General features: G+C 54.6%; 7 protein-coding genes; 2 read left to right on the top strand and 5 right to left on the bottom strand.

Annotated features, from left to right (window-relative positions):
• CHC_T00005227001 (hypothetical protein) overlaps positions 1 to 135 on the bottom strand; it is a 1,545-nt gene extending 1,410 nt beyond the window's left edge. The window contains exon 1 of the mRNA XM_005716807.1: positions 1 to 135. This exon is cut by the window's left edge and continues 1,410 nt beyond it. Coding sequence (XP_005716864.1) covers positions 1 to 135 — 135 coding nt within the window.
• Positions 136 to 4,272: 4,137 nt separating this feature from the next.
• On the bottom strand, positions 4,273 to 4,791 carry CHC_T00005226001 (hypothetical protein). The gene has a single exon (XM_005716806.1). It carries the CDS (start codon positions 4,789 to 4,791, stop codon positions 4,273 to 4,275), a length of 519 nt encoding a protein of 172 aa, XP_005716863.1.
• A 1,335-nt stretch (positions 4,792 to 6,126) lies between these two features.
• On the bottom strand, positions 6,127 to 7,230 carry CHC_T00005225001 (hypothetical protein). The gene has a single exon (XM_005716805.1). It carries the CDS (start codon positions 7,228 to 7,230, stop codon positions 6,127 to 6,129), a length of 1,104 nt encoding a protein of 367 aa, XP_005716862.1.
• Positions 7,231 to 7,322: 92 nt separating this feature from the next.
• CHC_T00008415001 (AP-1 complex subunit sigma) lies at positions 7,323 to 7,732 on the bottom strand. XM_005716804.1 is given in 2 exon segments: positions 7,323 to 7,345; positions 7,346 to 7,732. The coding sequence occupies 1 exon segment, from the start codon at positions 7,730 to 7,732 to the stop codon at positions 7,346 to 7,348; it is 387 nt and encodes a 128-aa protein (XP_005716861.1). The 3' UTR covers positions 7,323 to 7,345.
• A 49-nt stretch (positions 7,733 to 7,781) lies between these two features.
• On the bottom strand, positions 7,782 to 8,087 carry CHC_T00005224001 (hypothetical protein). The gene is made up of 2 exons (XM_005716803.1): positions 7,934 to 8,087; positions 7,782 to 7,840 (listed from the first exon to the last, which is right to left on the bottom strand). Exons 1-2 carry the CDS (start codon positions 8,085 to 8,087, stop codon positions 7,782 to 7,784), a joined length of 213 nt encoding a protein of 70 aa, XP_005716860.1.
• Positions 8,088 to 11,216: 3,129 nt separating this feature from the next.
• Positions 11,217 to 11,486, top strand: CHC_T00005223001 (hypothetical protein). The gene has a single exon (XM_005716802.1). It carries the CDS (start codon positions 11,217 to 11,219, stop codon positions 11,484 to 11,486), a length of 270 nt encoding a protein of 89 aa, XP_005716859.1.
• A 554-nt stretch (positions 11,487 to 12,040) lies between these two features.
• On the top strand, positions 12,041 to 13,927 carry CHC_T00005222001 (hypothetical protein). XM_005716801.1 is given in 2 exon segments: positions 12,041 to 13,612; positions 13,613 to 13,927. 1 exon segment carries the CDS (start codon positions 12,041 to 12,043, stop codon positions 13,610 to 13,612), a length of 1,572 nt encoding a protein of 523 aa, XP_005716858.1. The 3' UTR covers positions 13,613 to 13,927.
• Positions 13,928 to 14,360: the final 433 nt, after the last annotated feature.

Raw genomic sequence — 14,360 nt, 5'->3', positions numbered from 1 at the left:
CGCGCGAGAAGGGCGGGCAGAAGGAAGGCGGCGGGCGGCGGAGGCATGGCGGGGCTGTGCGGGCGGTGGGAGATTCTCTTCAAGAGGGCTACGCGCGCAGGGACAATGGGTGAGAGGAATGGCGATTGGGGGCATCCAAAAGGGACATGATGATGCTACCGGAGAAAAGGAGGACACCGCACACGTGGCACGGCATGCCCAGGGCTTTTACAGGGGGCCCCGCGTGCACCGCAGGGCCTGCTGACACCACCTGCCTGCTCACACGAAACTCAGTGACTGTAAGCCTTTTCGATTTACAGTGAACCCTCCCGATAAGGATCATTCTCCATATGGATATCCTCCGTAAACGGATAAAAAGTCGAGCGACGTACTCCGTAGCTTACAAATTTTTACCAAAAAACAATGTCTGTGGAATATTCCTCAATTGGATATCGGGTTCAATGTGAAATAAGCATATCATACAGACCCCTCCTACTTAAAACGTATTTTATGGTTACTTTTGAGCGACCAAGGCACATATTACCCCACAACCGTTCATTCTTGATCAATCCGTTCACAATCTGCTCAATAAATTCCAATCCCCGTCTGAGAGACCCTCAGGGCGAGGCTTCGCAATTATCATCATTCTCGACAAAAACATCTTTCTAGCATATACTCCTGTTGGTCCTCCCCTAATAAATCTCCTCTGATCGCAAACATTGCGTGTTGTCAGCACCGTAGCCATCTGCCCCCGTCAAGCGACAATCGTCGATGAAGCGCTCTGAGCTTAACCTCGCCCAAAAGCAACAAATATGTGCAGAGTTCCAACGGCGCAAAAAGAGCAAGGAGCAGACGTCACAAAGCGCCCTTGCGAAGTGGGCCTCAGTACAGTTTTCCCTTTCCAAACCTCCTGCTCAGGCTGTCATGTCCCGCATCATCAACGGAAAGTATGGATTTCGTCCCGATATCTCTACAAAAAAGTTCAAGCGCTCCGCGTCAGTTACCAGCCCACATCTCGAACGCGCAGTCGCAACTTGGGTCTCTGCCCAATTTGCAAATAGGGTAAACATCACAGGTCATCATATAACTACGCAAGCGGAGCGCATTCAATCACAGCTCAACAAAAACCTTCCTCCTGGTCAGCAGACTACTCTCAATTTTTCCAAAGGGTGGCTTCAAAAGTTTAAAAAGCGTTGGAATCTGAGGTCATACAAGTCCTTTGGGGAATCAGGGGACGCAGACATGGAGGCAGTACAACAGCATCTGCCCGCACTTCAGAAAAAACTGAAAAACTACGCCTTCGGAGACATATGGAACGCTGATGAATTCGGGCTTTTTTATCGAATGGCACCTGACCGCACCATCGCCGAGCGTGCTCTGAGTGGTGCTCTGAGTGGTCGTAAAAAAGATAAAACGCGATTAACATATCTCGCGTGCGCGAATGCTGATGGTTCTGAGCGGTTTCCTTTAATGGTCATCGGGAAAGCAGAGAGGCCTCGTTCGTTTAAAAAGAAATACGGGCACCAACTGGGGTTCGACTACTATAACAACGGCAAGACTTGGATGACAGCCATGCTTTTTTTTGAATGGCTAATGCGGTTTAACTTCTACATTGCAAGTACGCCTGGTCGAAAAGTTATTCTTCTGTTGGACAACTGTAGCGCACATGGAAAGTATGGTACAATTCCGTCCCTCAGCAATGTGGTTGTCGAGTTTTTGCCGGCAAACACTACATCTAAAATACAGCCAATGGATGCCGGAGTGATAGCAAGTGTGAAAGTTTTATACAGAAAGTGGCAAATGGAACGCGCTTTAGATAATTTAGACGCTGGTGCAAAGAATATCTACAATGTCAATCAACTGCAAGCCATGGTTCAAGTTCGGCGCATTTGGAAGAGTATGTCAAAGGATGTAATTTTTAATTGTTGGATACATACGGGGCTTTTGGACGAGAAGATACCGCCTGAAGCCACGACAACTGACGCAGATTGTCGAAAGAGTACAGTAGAGGAGATTGAAGGAATGGTGGGGCAGTTGGTGGGCTCTCGGGCGAGGATCTCTATTGAAAATTTCTTAAATCCCTCAGAGGAAGATGAGGTAACGGCAATGGTATCAGTTGAGGACGTGGTGTCAAGTACGATTATGGAAATGAGGGATGGCGAGGATCAAGATAGGGATCGAGCGGAAAGAAACGACAGTGAGACCTGCGAATCGTTCACAATTAACGAGCAATTGAAAGCATTAGCAATTGTTAAGTCTTTGTTGGAGGATTGCGACGACATTTCTCCAGAAATTCGAGTTGTGATCAATCGTCAGCAGCGCAGTTTGCGTACCAAGAAGGGGAATTGCACAGTCCAGACGACGATAAATACATTTTGAGATGATGTTGCGTTTAGTGGGGCGATCGTGTCTTGTTTGGTGGCAAAGAGGGGGTGAAATGGCTTTTGTTGTGGTGATGAAGGGGTGACGCTGTAAAATTTGCAGAGGTTTACATCCAATAGAGAATTATTTGTAGGGATCGTATGGGCGATGTACTCAACAGGGGGGGGTGACCGCAAAGAAGTTAGTTGTTCGGGAGGGGCGACAGAATCTGAAAAAAGTGGACAGTGCAATATATTGTACTACATGACAGGCGAAATCGGATACTAAGGCGATACTAAAAGAGCGGCTACTCTGCGGTATCCCCATACAGCTGTTTCAGAGAGCAGTCGCCGCGGCTGCCGCTATCCCGGCCGTGCAGACGGCCGTCGTCGAGCGCGGAGGGAGGTGCGTCACGGGTGGCGAGGGCGCGCTGGTGGCGACGGCGGTGTGCGGCGTCGGCGGCATGGCCGCGCGCGAATTGTTCGGCGGCGGCGGCGGCGGCGTTTATGGCGTGGGCGTGGCCGCGCTGGTGGCGGCCGCAGCACGGCTGCTGGGCGGCGTGGCGGCGGGGACTGGCGGCGGCAAGGCGGGGCAAGGGGGGGCCTTTTGGCAGGTCGTGGGGATGCGCGTGGCGGCGCCGAGCTACGCGGCGGCGTGGATGTTCGTGCGCGAGGAGCCGGTGCTGCTGGTGGCCCGGCACGTGTGCGCGCGGAGCGAGCGCGTGGCGCTGGTGTGCGCGTGGGCGGCGGTGGCGGCGGCGTGCGTGGCGTGGGTGTGGCGCGGGGAAGGCGGCGGCCCGCGGGGGCGCGCGTCGGCGCGCAAAGGTGTACCACTTGGCGGCGGTGGCAATTTTCGGCGGCGGCGCGCTGGTTGGTTAGGAGTGCAGAACAATGGAAGGACGAGGACGTGCCGCTGCACGTGTGGATACACTCGTGGTTACCGGTGGTGGGAAGGCGCGGCTTGGGAGAAGTGCTGGGGAGGGTGAGGGTGCGGGTGACGAAGCGCCTGGAGAAGTGGAGTAGCAGATACAGAATGGAGAGGACCGCACAGGGATAAGGCGGCGATACCGGCGTGGCGATCATATCGTGGATTAATTGTCCTTACAATATCCGTGTTCTAGAAATGTGGGGTTTAATAGCCCTGAAACCCTCGAGTACTTGTCATTTTGGATTACTACACGGGCGAAGCAGGCCAATTGTGTTGTTTGGGACGGGCGACCAAAGGCGACATTTCAGTGGTCGGGTCTAACATACTACTGCTATTCTTCCCTTCGCCCCCCCTGTGCAACAAATTCGCACGATTCGGACCCTGTTCACTACAACAAAAGCCATTTCACCCCCTTTTTGCCACCAAACAAGACACGATCGCCCCACTAAACGCAAAATCTCCCATACATTTTTTAAAAGTACAGCACAGAAATTCTGAGAGATACGGTCTCCGGATGTGGATGTGCAGGGAATATCCTCCGCAAATGGATAAGGATTACGTCCACCGAGCGTATCCATATCGGGAGGGGTTCACTGCACATGATCGGACTGCTCACACGAAACTCAGTGACTGTAAGCCTTTTTCGCTTTACATGATCGGACTGCTCACACGAAACTCAGTGACTGTAAGCCTTTCCCGCTTTACATGATCGGACAGCATCCAGACGCGCTGTGCACGTCCGTGGCAAAGCATTGCTGGACGCCGGTAGGGCTGTACACGTGACCAACTGTACACGTAAACTCCAGCCAACGACCTTGGATGACTGCGGGGGCCCGCTGTCTTCAGCACCCCACCCGCTCTGTCCATCGCGACCCACCCCACAGCCATTGCACTCCCCCGCCCTCCTATTCCCCTTCCCCCTCCTCCCTCCCGCCCCGCCCTCCCGCCGCGCCAAGCCGCTCAACCATGTCCAAGTCGTACTTCTTCTTCGGCGCGACCTTCTTCCTACTGGCGGTACGTGACACCTGGCGCCCCCCGCGCTTCCCTCCCTTGCCGCTCCGCCCTCTCCCTCGCTGACCGCCCCCAGACCTGCGCGACGCTGCTGCTCACGTGGACGTGCTGGTCTATCGCGGTGATCGGCCCGTCGGTGCCCGCGCGCCGCGCCTTCTTCCGCCCGGTCTCCGCGGTCCCGGACCTGATCCGGGAGGCCTCCGAGCACGCGACGCGCCCCATCTTCGCGTACGCGCTCGCCGCGGGCTGGCCCACGCCCAACTCCGCCGTCCGCATCGTCGCCGCCCTGCTCGGTGTCCTCTGCGCATTCTCGTTCGCCCTGCTCGCCGCCGTCTTCCCGCCGCGCACCGCGCGCAGGGTCTTCGTCGTCGCCCTGGCAGCCGTCGCTGTCGCCGCGCTCGTGGCTGTGTGTCTCGATGTCACCTCCATTGTGAAGACGCAGGGAGAGTGTGACAGGAACGACTGCGTTACGCTCGTGCCGCAGGGCGTGCGGGAGAGCGGTAATACCTGCATGTGTAGCGTCGATGTCGCGTTTTGGTTCACCGTCTTTGTTGACCTCGTGCTGTTCGCGTCCGCATCGCTGTGTCTCTTTTTGACCGCCTACCCCATGATCAAGAGGCGCGGCGTCGACCCAAGCCGCACGCTATCGTAACTGCTTCACTGTTCAATTTTCGTCGCGTCCCGTCCGGCAAAGCGCCGAAGGAGTGCGCGTGCTGTGTTTTGCCCGCCGTCTATGTCACTCAATAAGCATTCATTGATTGCGGCGTCAAGACTCAGTTCGTGCCCTACTCGTGCTCTACTGCAATGCCAGATCTACGTGCGTCGCCCAAGCGCTGCCCTGCCACGCTCTAAAGCTCGCCCAAAATATACAAACTGTTAAACCAACAGGTGGGCAACACCGCCTAACTATCCGGCTCAATCGTGCTCAAAACTCCCTCTACAAGTCACCCACAACACAGTACACCCTCTATTGTCAGTCATCCGTTCGCTCCCCGTAACCCAAGGCTGCGCCAATAAAACTTAACTTACCGCCATTAATCGTCGCGCAGTAGTGCTCCGCAATCTCCTGGCACACCACCAGCACCATTCCGCGCCCGTTCTCGTGTGCCTCCTGCATTGCCGAGTACGCACGCGAAAACGTCAACCCCTGGCACGTCTTGATTAGCACGTCCACCACACGCTCGCGCGTGTTCACCGGGTCGTTGTAGATGTACAGCCGGTACATGGGCGGCATTTTCGTCTGTCGCTCCACAGTTGGTTTAGGCTTCGTTTTGGTGGCAGGCTTCTTGACGGGCGCGCTCACCATGCGAGGGGAGACCCGAGCGCTCGCCGGCGTGCGGCAAACGGCCCCGCGCGGGGCGGCCGCTTGGCCGAAGAAGGCCGACAGCGTCGGTGTGAAGGCTGGTGACGACATCGTCTGCTGGTTGTGCAGGCTGGGTATTTGGTTTGCTCGTTATTTCACACCGCAGCACCACCGCCACGAAGGTAGATCGGCAGTGCTCGACAGTCTTTGCCGTGGAGATGATGCGCTCTTGTGCCGTGGATAGCCTTGGGAGATGTTTGTGATATCCCCTACTGCAGGCGGAAGCAAATTGCCTGCAAAAAAAAATCCCTGAAATCTGTAGTACTGTACAGTATGAGTTGATGCACGAATTCAGCAATTGGCGATGGAGATTCGCTCTCGCGCAGCTCCCGTGGTTGTTTCCCTGCCGCACTCTTAACCCGTTGCCGTAGCCTGTAACGCCTGCGACTGCCCATCATGACCAATGGTAAGCCTAGTAGCCATCGCTTGTGCGCACCCCACCCCGCCAACAGCAAACGAGCCACCACAACACCTCACCGAGACCTCTATCTAAACATTTGAACCGCACTCGGTACGAGCCTGCCCAGTTCGAGCACTACCTCGACGGCGATCAGGAACAAGATGGCGCGTTCCACCCTGTCCGACGACGACGACGACAGCTCATTATTCAGAATATCCAGCGCATCCTTAATCACCTGCGTCCTCGTATTCAAAATGCGCGCGCGCTGCCTGAGCTCCACTTCCCTAGCACACTCGACATGCAAGCCCTCCAACTCTGCGTGCTTCCAGAAAAATTCTGGTGTGTCCATGATGTCCGACACGAGATTGACCGAGTAGCGCGCCGCCAGCAGCTCGCCGATGAGCCGTTTCAAGTCCCGCTGCGACAGCTGGATCTTCCCGTCCCGCGCCAGCTCGTCCGGCAGCGTGCGCGTCCGCTTGACCAGGTTGTCGATCTCCTCCTCGAATAGCAGCAGCTTGACCGATTGCGCCAGCCCGTACGACAAGGCCACCAGCTGCGTGGCATCGGAGAAACTGGACAGTTGGATGGCGTCGTTCTTGAAAGTCGCCGTTTTGCGCGTCCCGTCGACGATGTAGTTGAATTCGTGGTCAAACTGTTCCATTGCGAGCGGCAGCGTGTGTTTGGTGCGTAAGGAGTGGAGGATAGGCGGTGTGGATCGGTCCTGAAAGTTGGCCAGGGAGTCGAGAAGCTGCCTCCTGACACTGATGGGGAGTCCCCAGAACACAGCTGCGCCCGAGCTGAAGAAGAATGCATGGCCATGGTAGGCGCTGGTGCCCACGGACTGGAGGGGGAGATGCGCGACGTCGCCGGAATAGAGGTTGAAGCCAGTGCTCTTGAAGAGGAGGTTTTCCTTTTCGAGGTGGATCGAAAAGTTTCGCGACTTGAAGTGGTTGCTCACTGCAGTTAGGGATACGGGCGCGCTCACGCAATAGGCGGCGCAGACACCGTCCCCATCCTGGATGCGTCGATGTCTTGTTTTGCGACCTAAAGAAGCCGCTATGGGTCTGTGTGAGGTGAGTGATCTGGTGAGGTGTGGTATCGATCCATGGTGAGAGGACTGATGGATAAGGGCATGCGGGCTTGCTTGTATCCCTGCCGGAAGAGCACGACGGATGCAATGTAAACTCATCCGATGTGTGGTTCAAAGCTTGACAGCGAAGATAGAGTGATTGATGCTCATCACGGGGTAAAACCAAGGGAGAATTTTGCAAACGGCTTATGGAACATTTTGTTTAATCTATTCACTATCTCCTCCTCGCCGAAGACTTGGATTGCGGCGGTTGCATGGAGCGTGGTCCAAATTCCGGAACGGGCTCTGCCGCGGCGTCGCTCGCTTGCGCTGCGGCCAAAATGGCGGCCTTGCTACACTCCTGCAGCTCGCCGGAGATGAAGATCTCGTCGAGGACCCAGTACGAACGGGTAAAGTTGAAGATCAAATCCAGCTCGCACACGTTGCCAAAGTACGAGTCGAGGACCTCGACAAACATGTGCAGCAGCTCCATGGTGAGCAGCTCGTTATCATCGCGGTCGGTGCACGCGACGAAGTAGAGGCTAGCGTAGCGCTTGTAGACGACTTTCTCGTCGGCGCGGTCGACGACGTTGCACATCTTCGACGTCCGCGGCAGCACCATGGACACGACGTCGCGCTTGATCTCGGCGCGCTCCGCCTCTTTGTACGGCTCAAACCATTTTGATAGGCGGACCTTGCCTTGCCGGCTGATCAGGAGCAGCCAGTGGATCTGGGCGCGCGCGCGGATGCAAGCAGGGGCGGGTTAGCATGGCGTCGACAGCGGAAAGGTGCGCAGGCGGCAGGCGCGGTGCGACGGGCTCACCATTTGCGCAGGCGCGGGCTGCTGCGGCGCACGTGTGCGCAAGCGGGCGTTTCGCGCAAGATGCGGGCGGCGCGTGCGGCGTGGAGATGGGAAAGGGTGTTGGAGCGGCGTTGACGAAGACGGTGTTTGAGAGACGTGACGGAGGAATGAGCATGCGCACTCGGGTGTTGTAAATAGTGCGGGGCGCAGTACAATGTCCGAGAAGACGCAAATGGCTCGACGGGTGTATAATTTACGGCAGACCGCACTAATGGCGGGCAGAGTGCGACTTACAGCACCAGCAATGTGTTCGCTGAAGAACGACTGTCAGTGGGACGATGTCGGCGAATGCCGGGTTCTCGCGAATGCAGGCCTGCCACACGTGCACTTTCAAAGCTGCTGGCGGCTTTGGAAGTGCACGTGTGGAAGATAAAGATACTTGTAGTGGCACTACTACAAGTATCTTTATCTTTCTCCCAGGGTATATCGCGTAGGGGCATATCCTAAGGTCTTAGCTCTGTTGTAAATAAAGATGTAAGGTATATGATAAGGTACACATTAGAGAGTTTACGCACCCAGTTTTCGCGAATTGAAATTGCGCTTTTCAGAAATAGAATTACACAGCTGTGCCACGTTGCGGAAATTCTGTCCTGGCATGTGATTATTATTGCTCACATGTGACCAAATAGTGAAATCGTTTCTGCAGCTCAGAACAAGCACAACGTATACACGTGGAGATGAAATGGCGGGAGTTGAGGTTTCGAGGCATAAAGTGTCAACCCGGACACCGAACGGGACAAACACTGCACAACATCCCCTACCCAAACCAAAACGTCCTCTCTCTCCGCACCATGGCGCAAGTCAATTCCCCTTCCCCTTCCTCCAAGAAAGCGTCTCCTTCTCCCTTGTGTATCCCCTCTCCGCGCTCTCCATCCACTCCCCCTGTTGGCAATTCCAGTGATGACAGTGCGACGGGAAGCAACAGGAAGGCCAAACCTGGACGTCGCCCCACTTTCACGCCTGAAGATGATCTTATAATCGTCAGGGAGGTGAGTGCTATCAATGCACACGTCGCAAAGTATGGTGAGGTTCAGAGTAGCTTTGCACAGGCCGCCGAGCGAGCGAATCTCAACCCTAACTTATCAGCTAAGGTCACGTGCAAGCGCCTGCAAGACCGGTTCAAGAAGCTTATGGATGCGTTTGAGCGCAAGGACAACTCCGAGCGGCGCATGTCAGGGATTGGCGGTGAGGTGGGTGAGCTGGATGAGATTCTAGGTGGGATGCTTGAAGCGCAGAAGGACATCAAGAACGCGAAGGAGTGCACCAAAGTGGCGCAGGAGGAAAAAAGAAGAGCGCAAGGAGCAGATTGGGCGGGCCTTGGTTGCTAAGGCCTTGGCAAGGAAGGGTACAACCGGAAGTGGAGATGAAAATGCGGATGGTGAGGAGGTTCTTTGTGTGACGGGAAAGGGGAGGGTAAAACGCAGAAAGATCGATTTACATGGAGGTGTGGGTCTCCTCAGCCTTGGCTAGTCTCTGAAGGAGGCTGACATGGCTTTCATTGACGCTGAGCGTGAACGCCTTGCGCTAGATCGCGAGCGCATGCAAATGGAGCGGATGGAGCGGGCAGAAGAGCGCGAGCAGAGGCGCGAGGACCGCAATGCGCACGACAAACTCGAGATGGAAAAATTCGGCCTCATGATTGAGGCATTCACCGGAAAGAAGTAGGTTTGCAGTAGCCGAATAAAGGTTGTTTTACTGATTACGGGAGTCTGTCGGCCATTCTCAGGCCTTTTCAAGCTTTAAATGTCGCTGGAGGCCCTGTCGGGGGCCCTTGGGCTTCTGGTCCCTTCGCCCTACGGGCCCCGGGCAGGGAGGGAGTCGTTTTTGTGGAGGTATCAGCTGAGAGGAGGCGGTGCACAGTCGAAGTACTGCGAAATTGTGTTCGGGTAAACACAGTTCCTCATGTTGGTTAGAAGCATAGATGCCAAATAAATTGCTCCTACCGGTGATTCCGCTATACGAATCTTGCGCTTGAAGTCTACGGTAGTCCAATAAAGCTTCACCTGCTTGAAAATCCACTCAACGGTCACTCGCACTTTTGACATTGCCATGTTGAGGGCCTTCTGATAGTTTGTCAGATTGGACCCCTGGAACGGTACCTCCATGAATGAACGTATGTTGTAGCCAGAATCTCCATACAGGCAGTACTGTATACCATTGACAAACAACATCTCATCCAACATCTCGTCAATTCCACTCCTTACATAAAGCGTCCAATCATGCCTGCGTCCCTCTGTTGGACCATATACATGCAGTATCAGGCCGTCAGGGGTCGTTATAGCCTGGTACTTCAACGCGTGTTTCCTCTTGTGACCATTATATGCCACGTTTTGTGCCTTTGCATCACCGGGACGCGCAACGGCAATGACGGTGCCGTCTATGAATCATATGCAGTTGTCGAACGCATCACTTTTTCTATGTATGGCTGCCGCAAATCTGCATGCATTTCGATGTATGAAAGACTCTTGTATTGGCCCTGTAAGTAGCTCTTTTCTTGTACTCAAGAACCTTTCCAGACCTTCCCAAAATATCTCCGATAGCTGTGGTGCATGCCTACCGAACATAATTTCCATGTCACTCCAGCGAGCGGGAGTGCTCATTCGTCTCAAGATTATACACGTCACCAACATCGGATTGCACGAGTACCTGTTGCGTGTAGTAGTACCTTTAAAAGGAGACCACGCTATTGCTTCAACCATTTGAATTAGATGTTCTTTTCTAAATCTAAATAGACGCAGACAATCCAGTTCGGTTAAGGAGTTGAGCTTGAAAGAGAAATTTGACAAAGAGATACGGTTAGCTCGTAAAATGAATCGTTGACCCTCTACTGAATGACTCTGATACTCTTCCAATGCTTGTAATAGGACATTTGAAAGTGAAACGCTGTTGTTACGGCTAGCCTGACGCCCCCGCATTAACACATAGGCAGCAACTTCCCATGTCTGCTTCCTGATTGCCGTCGGCGCGTAGGAGTGGTCTCTCTGACGTCCTAGACTCATGTTTTTGTGCAGTACCTATTCTACTTGTCATTACGACTTTTGAGCCTTTTATGCTAATACTGGGCGACTCCGAAAAACATAAAAACACATTTTGTGTATGCGCAAATCTGCCGATTTTGATTGAGTCGGAGGTGTTTGTGCATACACAAACCGCCGATTTGCTCTTCGTTCCCCTCCCGATGTAATTGTTTGTGCACAGACACAAACGCACATCCGCACCCACCTATACCACCCTATATCATACCATGTGCTCAAATATTTCTCTGCGATCTGTCCGATCAACCCATCCCACCCCTCGGCAACCTCATTCCTATTTCGATCTGGCCTCCCTCCACACTTTCCCTCCGTCGTATCAGCCGCTGTCCAACCCCGCAGCCCAACGTCTACATGGCTCATGTTGCCGACTCCGACGAGGAGCCGGCACCCGATATTTGTCCCCAAGCCGGCGGCTCCTTCGTCAGTATCATAGGATAGGGCGTGAAGGGGGTACCGCAATCCGTCCGCCGGCGTGCTGACACCTCACTGAGGGTGAATTGGCATTAAATGTGTCTTACACAAATTTTTGTTCACATGCATTTCCGTGCCAAGGCACAAAATACGACACACATACACAAGGAAATTTGTGTGTACACAATTTATGTTTTTCGGAGTCGCCCACTCACAACTGTAACGGATAGTCGTTTTGCGTAATGCACATCTTTTACATAAAATTTGCTTTTCAGGAAAGCACTTTTCTGGAATTGGAAATCTAAAAAATTGTGAAATCCTTTTCTGAAAAGCTGATTGCGTAAACCCACAATTAAGTTAAACAAACGGCATACACCGATGCTGTAAGTAGAGAGACATACTGTACGCTACATTTCACGCTTTTTACACTACAATATTGTACAGTCAACGGCTTCACAGAAATGGCACGTGTGCGTGCACAATTGGCCGCCCGGGAACTGAATCCAGTGATGCATGCATGCATCTCTAGCTCCTCCCCACAAACACCTGCGCCCCCTCCGGGTTCGCCCCCTCAGACCACTGATACTGTACCCGCCCAATCTCAAGGGTCGCACTCCACTCCATGACCTCCCTTCCACGCACCCGAGCCGAGCTGATTCCCTACAAAGCGTCTCCCGGAGTTTCTCCCACGCCAGGCCTTGCCCCTCCCCCGCCCCGCCCCCCATCTTACCGTCGCCCATCCCCACCGCCAGCAACTATGTCCGGCTACAAGCGCGACCCGTACGAACCCGGCGCGCCGGCGGGCGGGCACAGGCGGGATCCGTACGACACGCCCGCGCCCGCGCCTGCCTACGACCCCTATGCCCGCGCGTCGCGCCCCGCGGCCGACGGCTACGTGCCCTCGCGCGAGCACCCCGCCGACCCGTACGCCCCTTCCGACCCGTACGCAAGCCACAAGCGCGCGCCAGGGTACGACGACTACGCGCGCGAGCCCAAGCGCTCCCGCTACGAGGACGCTCACGCCGACGGAGAGTATTCGCACCGCTATAGACAGTCGCAGGACCACTACGCTGACAGAAGGGACGACAGGTATCAGCAGTCATCGTCGGACTATTATGGTAAGAGGGATGCCTACGCCCAGTATGATCGCAGGAGCGCGGGGTATGCCGCCTATGGACAGGCGGGCGCGGAGTATTCGCGCGATGGGTACGACCGCGGGTCTGCTGGCGCGTATAGTAGAGGAGGAGGGAGGGATGATTACGGAAGGGGCGGGTACGATCGAGGGGGATATAGGCGACCAGGTGCTCATGATCGTCGGGATGATGCTGCTTATGGGGATGCTGGTTCCGCCTGGTATGGTGCTTCTGCGAGTAGAGGTGCGTATGGAGGAGGTTCCAGTTACGACCGTGCCGGATACGACAGCCGGGGGGGATACGATGGTGGCCGTAGAGGCTATGAAAATGGCCGTGGGGGATACGATCGTGGCCATAGAGGCTATGACAATGGCCGTGGAGGATATGACGGTGGCCAAAGAGGGTATGACGATGGCTATGGCGGATATGACGGCGCCCGTGGAGGCTATAACAGTGGCCGTGGAGGCTATAACAGCGGTCGTGGAGGCTATAATGGTGCCCGCGGTGACTACGGTGGACGTGGCGGCTATGACGGCGGCCGAGGCCGTGGCCGTGGTCGTGGCGGGAGGGGACGCGGGCGCGGACGCGGACGAGGCGGTGCCCGTGGTGGGGAGAGAGAGAAGCCCCCGCAGTACATCGTCGACTGGGACGAGCATCTCGCCGAGCTGGAAGAGAGAAACTTCAAGGAGCCCATGATAGACAACCGTCAGGAGGGTGTCGAGTTTCAAGCCTCCAATATCGACAAGCTGTTCGACGCCCCAGAGGAGGAGACCGTCCCCATGGCGCTTGTGCGTGAAGATGACGTCGACCCTGACGAGGAGCTGTGCTCCATCGCCGTGTCGGGCTTCCCCAAGGAGGCCAGTATGGACAAACTGATAGACTACTTTTCCAACCTGGCCGTGTTGCGAAGGGAGCCGGTCAAGAAAGAAGACGGCAGCATTCACGTCACCTTTCAGAAGGCCAAGGATGTGCCGTTTGCTGTCGAGTGGTTTAAGAACCCAGCAAGAGCGGTGATTGATAATCGCCTCGTTTCCGTCACCGCTGTCAAGCCTGCTGCGTAAGTACTGTTGCTTTGCATGTTTTCTTGTTCCTATTTTTTTTTGTTGACGTGCTCAATGTGAGAAAGCCGATTGAGAACTGGGGGCAATTGAGTGACATCAATGGAGGAATGATTCTCGGCAACACGCAGATGTGCCACATGAAAGAGAGACGCCATTCGAAAATTCCAATTGAAGCCACATTTGAAGTAGCATCATACTCTAGGGCAGCCGGCAAATTGCAAGAAGCAAAAAAAGGCGAAAGGGGGCACATCTGCATGAGATGCACATGAATGGCAATGCCGAAATGCGAACGTTATAAAAAGATGAACACATGAATGAAAATACCCGTTGCTGGAAGAGCTCGGGTCACGCGAGGAGCATGCGTGAGAGGGGTAGGGACCCTCAGTCCGTAACATCTTCTACACTGCAGCAGAACAGTGTCTCACGCTTTCCGATACCACGAATGCCAAACACATGGATCCCCTTGTTGCTCCGGTTGCCCCTATGCCCTTGTTGCAGTGCACCCCACGCCTCTTACCAAATTGCGAGCTCATAGCATGGAAATGAGCCTCGAAGTTGTCAGCAGCAGACAATTGCAAATGCCACACCCACAATTCCACTTATTTTGTCATACTTTTCGACCTCAACGAGGACTAATGCGCTGTGCCGTTCGTAAGGGCGGTCCATGCATTTTGAAGCTGACGCATGAGGATCCATCAGCTTCAGCTTCACGAGAACGAAAACATTGATTTTGAATCTCATTTCAGCT

The sequence above is a fragment of the Chondrus crispus genome, genomic scaffold, assembly GCF_000350225.1.
Source record: "Chondrus crispus Stackhouse genomic scaffold, scaffold_275, whole genome shotgun sequence".
In the NCBI taxonomy this organism is placed as follows: domain Eukaryota; phylum Rhodophyta; class Florideophyceae; order Gigartinales; family Gigartinaceae; genus Chondrus; species Chondrus crispus.
This window is presented reverse-complemented; position numbering and strand designations above follow the sequence as displayed.

What these genes read in the sequence shown, in the direction of transcription:
- CHC_T00005226001 (XM_005716806.1), bottom strand. Translation starts at nt 4,791, where the DNA reads ATGCAGGTATTACCGCTCTCCCGCACGCCCTGCGGCACGAGCGTAACG.
- CHC_T00005225001 (XM_005716805.1), bottom strand. Translation starts at nt 7,230, where the DNA reads ATGAGTTTACATTGCATCCGTCGTGCTCTTCCGGCAGGGATACAAGCA.
- CHC_T00008415001 (XM_005716804.1), bottom strand. Translation starts at nt 7,732, where the DNA reads ATGGTGCTGCCGCGGACGTCGAAGATGTGCAACGTCGTCGACCGCGCC.
- CHC_T00005224001 (XM_005716803.1), bottom strand. Translation starts at nt 8,087, where the DNA reads ATGCTCATTCCTCCGTCACGTCTCTCAAACACCGTCTTCGTCAACGCC. An exon ending in AGCCCGCGCCTGCGCAAATG is followed by an intron (nt 7,841 to 7,933) that starts GTGAGCCCGTCG and finishes GCGCGCGCCCAG; the next exon opens with ATCCACTGGCTGCTCCTGAT.
- CHC_T00005223001 (XM_005716802.1), top strand. Translation starts at nt 11,217, where the DNA reads ATGTGCTCAAATATTTCTCTGCGATCTGTCCGATCAACCCATCCCACC.
- CHC_T00005222001 (XM_005716801.1), top strand. Translation starts at nt 12,041, where the DNA reads ATGACCTCCCTTCCACGCACCCGAGCCGAGCTGATTCCCTACAAAGCG.